This window comes from Columba livia, chromosome 7 (assembly GCF_036013475.1).
Source record: "Columba livia isolate bColLiv1 breed racing homer chromosome 7, bColLiv1.pat.W.v2, whole genome shotgun sequence".
NCBI classification, from domain to species: Eukaryota; Metazoa; Chordata; class Aves; order Columbiformes; family Columbidae; genus Columba; species Columba livia.
In genome coordinates, this window is record NC_088608.1 from 36,105,521 (window position 1) to 36,115,520 (window position 10,000).

General features: G+C 58.8%; 1 protein-coding gene across 2 annotated transcripts; it reads right to left on the reverse strand.

Annotated features, from left to right (window-relative positions):
• Positions 1-1,673: 1,673 nt before the first annotated feature.
• LOC135579896 (maestro heat-like repeat-containing protein family member 6) lies at positions 1,674-7,518 on the reverse strand. Of its 2 annotated transcripts, XM_065069362.1 has the most exons (13): positions 6,924-7,118; positions 6,583-6,737; positions 6,086-6,233; positions 5,684-5,871; positions 5,457-5,594; positions 4,770-4,884; positions 4,339-4,476; positions 3,912-4,088; positions 3,624-3,779; positions 3,179-3,283; positions 2,658-2,760; positions 2,313-2,369; positions 1,677-2,004 (listed from the first exon to the last, which is right to left on the reverse strand). In XM_065069362.1, the coding sequence occupies exons 1-13, from the start codon at positions 7,008-7,010 to the stop codon at positions 1,796-1,798; spliced, it is 1,776 nt and encodes a 591-aa protein (XP_064925434.1). In that variant the 5' UTR covers positions 7,011-7,118; the 3' UTR covers positions 1,677-1,795. The 2 variants fall into 2 exon arrangements, with proteins under 2 accessions (XP_064925433.1, XP_064925434.1); XM_065069361.1 differs by having other exon boundaries at positions 1,674-2,004; positions 2,313-2,760; positions 6,924-7,518.
• Positions 7,519-10,000: the final 2,482 nt, after the last annotated feature.

Here is a 10,000-nt window from a genome sequence, read left to right on the forward strand (position 1 = left end):
GATTGGCCAGAACTGGGTTTACATCCCAGTCTCCAACACCCCAGGTATGGGCTAACCCCCTGGAGATGCTGTGGCTCAGGTACAGTAGCTCCAGTTCCAGCTTCAGCGGCTCTGGCCGTGAAGCTGGCTGGAGGACCCACGCTCCGCTCCACTCCACTGCTCCGCAATGCGCCAACACGACTCCAAACCGGACCTCTGACCCAATGTGGGTCTAAAAGCACAGGAAGAGCATTGGGACATTTCCTAGAGCTGGGAGAAACACTTGTGCAGAAACAAAGGATAAAAACTGGGCAACCTGCAGTGCCTTGTGCTGGCCAACACACGTTTATCCATCTAGTTTAATTTCTCCCAATTCCCACGTCCGCTGTCCCCACCACCAGCACCAGGCTACAGCGCTCACACTGGCACTGCTTAGAGCTGCCCCTTCTGGCTGTGATCTTAAAGATCCAGCAAACCCCGATGCACCTCAGTTCCCCATGGGAAGCCTTTGAGGAATAGCTCCTGTGCTTCATGGAACCCCATGTTTTATCCACGAGCTTGTCCAAAGACTCAGGGCTCTTCCAGAGCAACATCAGGGAGAATGTAGCTACTTGCAAACAGATGGCTCCAGAGGAGTAGGTGCAACTGAAGCAATTAATCCCATCTAGTAAAGGTGATGCTTTTGGTGAGATTTTCGGGCAAAGCCATAAGACTGGCGCATAACCCTGGGGACTGACTAGAGTGCCAGGGAGATGGGGCTTTGGGGCCTGAAAGAGCTTTGCCTCAGGGCAAACGGTCATGGGGAAAAAGCAAACAACCGGTAGCAAACTCCCGTGCTACCGTATCAAAATCCTGTGCTAAAGTGTCAAACTCGTGTGCTGCTCTCCTAGAGCAGTGCTCAGATTTCTCAGGCTGAGACTGATGAACCCCTGGGCATGGGTACACCGTGGGTACACCACGGCTTGTGCCTCCACTGCAATTTAGGAAGAATGCAGGGTAAACAGCCTTCCTGCAGCAACCAACCCCCCTGACATCCCAGCCCCAGAGAGGCAGAGAGCTCCGGCCATCTTTGCTTTAAATCACTTGGGCTCAGTGCTTGCTACTAAGGCACAAAGATGCATTACTCAGGGTTTCAAACACATCTCTTCAAAAAAAGACTCTAGGAAACAGTACAAGGAAAACACAGGAAGAGCACCGGGACATTTCCTAGAGCTGGGAGAAACACTTGTGCAGAAACAAAGGATAAAAACCTGTAGATTGACAAAACATAATGTGTAGAGCACAGGAGGTAGAGGACATCAAAACTAAATTTCAAATTCTGGAGAGAATGCCGTAACAGCTCCCTTTGAAAAACAAAATAGATTTTAAACACTGATTTTGACACAAATGGCAGCATTTTGCCTGGAAACAGGAAACCGGAGCCGGTTAAAGAGGCAACTCGGACCCCTCAACTATCCCGTCAGCAAGAAGCAAATGGCAGGTCACGGCTGGAAGAGTATTTGCGGACATCTCCCAGGACGAGTTTTTCAGGGATCCCCACAACTCCGGGCTCTGCGCAAGGGCTTTGTCGGAAGCATTAGAGGCTTCAGCAGATGAAGCAAGGGGCAAAGGGCTTTCTGGTCACTTTTCCTACCACGCTGCATGCCTGGGCAACTGTTGTTGCTGAGCACAAGAACCCTTTTTCTCTTCTTCTCCCATGCCAAAGCAAGACCCACTGGTTGGAAACAGAAGGGCAGAAGAGCAGTAACTCGAGATCTGCAGGTTCAGACACTCAATAAACTGTTTATTCAGGGAAGAGCATATTGGGGTGCTGGGATCAGTCCTGCGCAGAGCCCCAGCAGCACAGCCAGCCATTGCCCCAGAGAGAAGGCCGCCGCCTCCTCCACGCCTGGCGGAGTTGGCTCTGCAGTTCCTGCAGCCTGGATCTGGAGGAGCCATTTGCCACTGCAGCTCTGAGCAGGGGCAGAGTGTGAAGTGCCTGGCGTTGGACGTAGGGGCTGCTGTCCTTTGTCGCGTGTTGAACGGCTGGAACAGAGAGGAACAGAGCCAAGGTTAGAGCGCGGATCCGCAGGGAACCAGAAACCCCTCCTGCCAGGGCCACCCCACCAGCTCTTCGGATGGCCAGGGGGAACAGCGGCCAACGGGATCGGATGGAAGGAGCTGGCCACGAATAGCCCACGAGTCCTTGAAACCTCCCTCTGCTCTGCCCCCACCACCCCTCGTCTGCGCAGGGAGCAGAGCCCTCCCCGGCCGGGGCAGGGATTGCAGCTCCCTGGCCAGGGTCCTTCCTCCTCCCCACCAGTCCCTGCTGACACCCCGCTGCCCTCACTCACCGTCGTAGACGAGCTGGAACTTCTCCGGCTGAGCCCTCATGTGCTGCCCAAGGACCCCTGGAAACACACAGCCCGTCACCGCTCCTGCTCGCCCCAGCAGCGCAGCTCCCCCACAGCAGCCCGGCCACAGGCGCCCCTGCCCCTGGCAGGGCTGAGCCCGGGCTCTGCCCCAAGCGTGATGCCCAAGGGCAGGGGAGGGAGAGGGTGGCGGGGAGCCCCGTGCACCCCACATCGGGCAGTGGCGGCTCCAGAGCCACTGGGCCGAATCCTGCTGCCCGTGCAGCACCCGGGGCTGGGGCTGAGCTGCAGCACGGCTGGGAGGGACCCTGGGGGGTTGTGCCTCACCAAGGAACGCGACGGCTGCCTCTCGTATGGAGTCCTGTGGGCTCTGCACGTACGTCAATGACTGACCCAGGTACTCTGCTGCTCTGCTGCGGCACTCTACCAGCTGGAGAGAGCGACAGGGGATGGAGACAAGGGCTGGTGCAGACTCTGCCCCTGGCCGGGTGGTCCCTGTGCCCAGGACTGGCCTCCCCTGCCAGGACACCCACAACACCCAGCCAGCAGCCGGCTGGTGCCGGGTCTGGAGGGAGCAAGAGGTCTGGCTGCTCCCCGAGGAGCTGCAGTGCCATCCTGTCCCCAACCCGCAGCTGGGCCGGGGCTCCGTCAGCAGCCCTGGGCTCGGGCAGGGAGAGGAGCTTGGAGAAGAGCCCGTGGGGCCGCACACCCGAGGTACGGGAGCGTGTGTGGGCTGCAGGCTGGCGGCGATGGGCTGCAGCAGTGGGCAGGGGCACAGCTGCCAGCCCCACACACTGGGCTCGGGGGGCTTGACCAGGCTGGGGCTGGGGCTTCACGGCCATCCTTACCAGGCACTCGCCCATCGCCTCTGTCTGCTGATCCCTTAACACCACCTGCCTGAGCTTCTCCTTCTTCAGGAAAGCGGTAGCTTGCAGCAGGGTATCCCTACAGGTCTGCAGAGCAGCAGAGATTGAGAAATTGCACCACTGCCCAGGGCACGGGACCTGCGTCCCCTGCGCCTGGGCAAGGCTCAGGGCCTGTGCTGGCCCGTGGCAAGGAGATGCAGCAGGTGGGGAACTCGTCTGCCGGCAGGTTGGTGCTTGGGCAGAGGAGCAGGGCAACCCCCATCTCGGGCACCGGGTGCTGCCGGGGCAGCAGGACAGACGTCCCCCAGAGCTGCTGCTCTGGAGCCCAGGCCAGGAGGTGGCTGGAGCTCTGCAGTCTGTGAGGTGTCAGGGCAGGAGGCGGCTGAGCCACCTCCCATGGGGACACCAGCAGGTCAGAAATCCTCACCGCTGCCACGGCCTTGTTCTCATCAAACACGTGGAAGATCAGGGGGAGCAGGCTCTGGTGCACAAGCGTCTTCAGCAGCTTTTTTCCATCATTTGCTACACGCTCTATCACCTTTTTAAAGATGCTGACGGAGAGCTGTCGCACATACCAGGACTCCTGGTGGACAGGAAGAGGGCAAGAGCTCAGCACCAGCTGCCTCAGGTGCACCTGGTCCTAGGTCAGAAAATCCACAAGGCAAAAGGTTTCCTGCCAGCACCCAGCACCCATGGGGGCTGCATGAAGCCTTACGTTGTCAAAGAGTGGCTGGAGCCTCTCAGCCAGCTGCAGAGCGATGGGGGTGGAAATTGGGACGCTCGGGTCACGGACCACCTTCCTGAGCACAGACAGGGTCATCCTGACCATATCCATATCTGCGTCTTGCAGTAGATCCGTGAGTCTTTGCACCAGGAACCGCATTTTTGGGACCTGCGTGGAACAGTTGGAACAGTTGTGGCAGCTGGAGCAGTTGTGGCAGCTGGAGCCCACGCTGCCTCCTCAGGGCCCAGACGCCAACGGCCTGCCCCGAAGGACTCGGGCAGGTGAACAGGGAGGCAGGAGAGCTGGGAGCAGCTACCACAGCTCCCGCAGCCCAGCCAAGGCCAAGCCGCTGCGCTAGCCAGCACCCCTGCCCAGCCCCACGGCACCAGCACGGCTTCAGCCGCTGCCTCCTGCTCACCATCCACGGTGTGTCGCAGATCACGTTGAGGCCTTTGAGCAGCAGGGAACGCGTCATGCTGCAGTTGCTCTGCAGGTATCTTGGGACAAGCTGCAGGAAGCTCTCAGCTCTTACATTTGGGCCAGGGGAGGCCAGGATCTGAAACACACAGAGCAGTGACGGGGTGCCCGGCCAGCAGGACCCCGGCCCTCAGCAGCCTCTGATTGCTCATCCTACGAGGAGCCGCGGACGCAAGAGCGAGAGCTGGCGCAAGGGGGGCACAAAACACGGACAGAGGCAAGTGTCCCCCCAGCAGCAGGGGGCCAAGGGCACACAGAGGAGCCCACCCTCTGCCCCACACCCACCGACTGGGCTCCCCATGCAGCCGCGGCTACGAGAGGGCAGAGCGGTGGGAAGCAGCTCAGCGAGGCAGCGCTCGCCATCAGGCTCACCTCCACAAGGAACGCCATGGCAGGGAGCTCACAGCGGGGCTCATTCCTGCTGAGCAGCTCGACCAGGTAGGACGCCACAGAGGCATTGAGGTGTCTTGAGACAACACGGATCTCTCTGGCAAGGGGAAAAAGGCACCATCGGCCATGAGCATGGCAGGCAAACCTCTCCTGGGACTCCCTGTCCCCGTCAAGGGCCAAAGACCCCTTTGTGCTCCACTCCAGCCACCAGCAGCATTTGCTCCCACAGGCCCGGGTCTTTTCCGTACCCCTCACCAGGAGAAAGGCAGTGCCCAGCACCAGCACGCTCCTTTTGGGGAGGAAACTGCAAAAAACACCCTTCCCACCCCAAAGCCTTCCCTTTCTCAGAGACCCCTTTCCTGCCCAGGGGGACTCGTCCCCCAGGCTCCGTCCCCGGCCCTCAGCACATCCTGCCGCCGCGGCGGCTGCCCTGGCTGGTGCTGCCTGCAGACAGACCCCGGCTCTGTGCCGTCAGCCCAGGCCCTCGGGAGGGGACGCCGGCGCTCTGGGAGGTGGCTGCTCCTGTGCACCCAGCTCTCCCAGCCTTTGCCAGTCTGCTGGGCCATCACCGCAGACCAGTCCCTCTCACCCAGCACCAAGGGGATTGTGTGGGGTGCCCCCTCTGCCGGGCACCAATGGCACGGGGAGCAGGGAGAAGGGGGCTCTCACCTGGCCAGCAGCCCCATTGCGCAGTGGTGGGTCTCAGCGTGGAGGAGCGTGTCCCAGCCACGCTTACGTTCCACTTCAAAGGCTACAAGCCTGTAGCCCAGACGGCAGAGCAGTGCTTTCACAGTCAGCACTATAAACCTGTGTGCAGAGCAAAGCCCAGGTCACGCTGGCAGCCCTGGCTCCAGGCCCAGGGCCATGGCAGGGCTGGGAGGACTGGGATGGAGCACCTGCTGGGGCTGGTGGGAAGGCCGCCTTCCTCCTGGCATTCCCTCCAGAAAGTATCCACCTCGTCTGGCATCTGCTCTGTGCTGTACACAACTTGGAAGAGCAGAGCCAGGAGGAGGCGAGGGAAATACACCTTCAGCCCTCTTGGGAACCTGGGCATTTGAAGTATCTCCCACAGAGCCCTGGTTGCCTGCAGAAAACAGAACAGCCAGAGACCGCGCTCAGTGCCAAAACATGCCTGTGGCCGGGCCCGAGCGTGGACGCAAGGGGAGCGCCTGGCCTGGATGCTCCTAAACCTGCCCCTGCCCCGGGTTTCCAGCCACCGCGGGAGATGCAGTGGCAGGGGACGATGGAGAACCGCCCGCAGAGACGACCCTGGGGCTGAGCCTGGTCGGGTCACTTACAGCCAGGGCAAGGACGTCCTGTTGGTCCCCGTCACAGGTGGACGTGCTGTGCAGCGGCCAGTCCTCCAGCACGCAGAGCAGCTCCCGGAACACCTTCTTTGTGGTCATGCTGGTGGTGACCATCATCCTCCACATGGCTGCAGCGGCTCTGCAGGCACAGAGCTCCGTGTCACTGGGGTTTTGGCCACAGCACCAGGGCCCGGGCAACCGCGGGGGCCCAGGCTGGCCACCAGCCCTGGCTCTGCCCGCTGCCCCTCGCAGGCGGCACCCAGCGGCTCTGCCCCTGCGGGCAGCAGGCGGCTGAGCAGCGGTGCCTTGGTGGGCAGGGGGAGCACGGCAGCGGGCTCTGGGGCTGACGTGCCAGGGCTGGGCAATAGAGGGGCCAGGGGGTCCTGAAAGTCTCTATCTGTCTGCCAGCCCGCACGGGACGGGCTGTGCAGACCGATGGGCTCTAAAGGCTGGGCAGCCCTGAGCCCTCAGGGCAGGTTTCCCAGTACCGGTCGCACGATGGGGCACAGCGCAGCAGGGCCACCACCACATCATGGGGGTGCGCGTCGGTGAGCTCCACAAGGGTGTTGTCCAGGCTGTGCTCAACTGACTCGTCCGTGTTGGTCATGAACCACTGGTGGATGCACCGCACAATCCTGGGCACCTGGAGGAAGCACAGCTGAGAGTTGGAGTGCTGCCGGAGGAAAACATTTCCCCAGCTTCCTCCGACAAGTGCTGCCCTTCCCACCACAGTGTGCTGGCATAGAAGGCTGTTGGGAGCCCAGCAGAGCCGGCTTCAGGGGCCACAGGATCCCTGGGTGGGCTCCAACTCTGGCCACAGGCTACTTACCTGCTTCAAAGTGGAGACCTCGCTTTCCACAAGCATATCCAGCAGAGCAGCACCAGCCTCCGCGTCGTAGGATTGTCCTTCTGTCATGGCCTCAGCGAGCTCAACAGTGGAGCCTTCACAGTCTTTGGGGTGGACAGTTTCCCAAAACAGCTGCGGGAATAGGAACGGCAGGGAAGAGAAGGATGCCACACCGAGTGCCCAACAGCGGTGCTTGGCTGGGCAGCGAGAGCAGGGCTGGCTGTGGGTACCTTTGCTCTGGGGTTGTGCAGGACATGGGTGTCTTCCTGCTTCTGCTCCTCTTCTGGCAGCTCCCAGCTGGGATCTGGCAAAGACCAAGCGTGGGCAGAGCTGAGGGGCTGCGGGAGAGGCTGGAGAACACAGCCGAGCCCCGTGACAGGGGCTGGTGGGGACACTGACCCCCGTCTCCCTGGCCGCAGGATGGGGCTGGGAGTGCCCGTGGATGGAGCATGGCCAGAGCCCAGCGTGGGGAACAGCCCTGTCCCCTCGTCCCCTCTTTCCTTGGGGATGCCCACGGGGATGGTCCCAGCCGGCTGCAGCCACTCGCCCTGCGGCCCAGCCCACCACTGACCTGCCTGCAGCAGCTGGTGCTCCTGCACCTCCTCATGCTGCGATGCTGGGGCAGCCTCAACCTCCTTCTCCTCCTCGTCCTCATCTTCACTATCGTCATTCAGCCAGACCACCCTGGGTGTGAATGGGGGTCTCCACGTCATCCCGCTGCTGTCTGGCCTCAAGGGCTCCTGCTGCAGGGATGGGAGACGTGTAGGAAAAGCGCTGTAGACAGCAGACACGGATCAATAGGGAACAAGGTGTCTGCACAGGGGCTCCTGGCAGCTCCTCTCGCTCCTGTCCTGTCCCGTCGTGTCCTCCGGGCACAGTGACGTGGTTGCTGTGCCACCAGCACCCTTATCACGGCGGGTCACAAAGGGCCCTGTGACACGGTGCCACAGGAGTGACACGTGCCACAGGGGCTCCCCCAGCCCAGCAAACCCACCCCATAGTGACACAGCACCAAAGGAGCTCCACAGGATCCGGCTAAAGAGGCACAAATGGCAGGTCACGGTGGGGAGAACGTTTGTGGACATCTCCAAGGACAAGTATTTCAGCCCACAGCTCTGGGCTCTGCTCTTGTTGGAAGCATTAAAGGCTTCAGCAGAAGAACCAAGTGAAGAGTGGTTTCTGGTCTCTTTGTCTACTACACTGCTTGCCTGGGCAATGGTTGCTGAGCACAAGTACCTTTTCTGTCCTCTACCTCAATGCCCTGGGGGCCAAAGCAAGACCCACCGGTTGGAGACAGAAGGGCAGAAGAGCAGTAACTCGAGATCTGCAGGTTCAGACACTCAATAAACTGTTTATTCAGGGAAGAGCACATGGCGGTGCTGGGATCAGTCCTGTGCGGAGCCGCAGCAGCACAGCCAGCCATTGCCCCAGAGAGAAGGCCGCCGCCTCCTCCACGCCTGGCGGAGTTGGCTCTGCAGTTCCTGCAGCCTGGATCTGGAGGAGCCACTTGCCGCTGCAGCTCTGAGCAGGGGCAGAGTGCGAAGTGCCTGGCGTTGGACGTAGGGGCTGCTGTCCTTTGTCCTGTGTTGAACGGCTGGAACAGAGAGGAACAGAGCCAAGGTCAGAGCCCGGATCCACAGGGACGCCAGGAACCCCTCCGCCCAGGGCCACCCCACCAGCTCTTCGGAAGGCCAGGGGAGGCAGAGGGTGGCAGGGAGCCCCGTGCACCCCACATCGGGCAGTGGGGTATCAGTAACTTATTTACAAATATCACTGATAGCATTTGTTCAGCCAGAGCAATGTGACTGAACAGGCTACATTTGTGTTCACCAACACCATGGTGTCCCATGGGCAGAGCGGGCAGCTCCCACCTCCAGAGCTTCCATTTCCACCCCGTTGCTGCCACTACCTCTGCAAGGCCGTGCCAGGTGTTTCCAAGCCTACAATCCCTCCCTCCCTCCTTTCTCTTTGCAAAACTGCCATTGCAGAGGTCAAGCTGGCAGCTTCAGAAGTGTTCCCTCAGATTACTTCCTCACTAGCTCTTTGGGATGCAACCCAAACCACCATTTTAACAGCATCCACGATGTTTTGTGACATTCCACTTAGTTTGCCACTAGTGATATCAATATACAAAAACAATGGTGAAACTTAGCAATGATATAGCTCTTGTATTTTTAAATCTCTGCACAAACGTTAATTAAACAATGCAAGGTAGTATGCAAAAGAGTCAGAGCCTGGAATAATCAACTGATGGGTTGTGCTTCAGTGGTGACACCAGGATAGGAATAAGTGTTCTGTAAGGAAAGCGACAAACCAGAGATAAAACCAGGTCTTGTCTTCAAAGTTGAGTTTATAAATAGAGAAAATAAGTACTAAGGACCGTATCTGAGAGTGTTCTTTAATATCCTTACACCAGGTAGGTAAACCTAATGTATTTACACTATCACACGGGAAGAACAACTGCCTAATGCAAACAATATACAGCTATATATACATGTATAATTGTATATTCACACACACATTTGGTCTTAAACTTGTTAAAGATGCCTCAGCTGAACTACAACAAAAAAGATATAGGTATGATGATGATGAACACACTAAAAATGTAAAAAACCACTGCAGTGACCTCAGCTGTGGATCTTCACCTCTAGAGAACAGAAATTCTTTAAATCTTTACACCTGCTGATGCCCACTGCCCTCAGTACTGGCAGCAAACAGGGCTCTTAATTCTCCTTTTCCAGAACGACTGAAGAAACCAAAAATCTAGCTACCCATAAAACTCACTCCTGCACACGCCAATGCCATTGGCACATTTAACAGCCCACTTATCAACAGGCAACTGGACAGACCTTTGGCTGCAAAGCTTCTGAAAAACACTCTGTGTTGACATGACCCACGGAGAAACTTGGGTTTTATCCACCCAGGTGTGTTTTAGGGACAAACACCTTGCTAGAGATGAAACACCACACACCCTGTGGCTGTATATACCCTCCACAGAGACCTACACAACCTTCCTCCTTTGGGGGGGCCAGCCCAAAATTGTTGCAAGTACTCTGGAC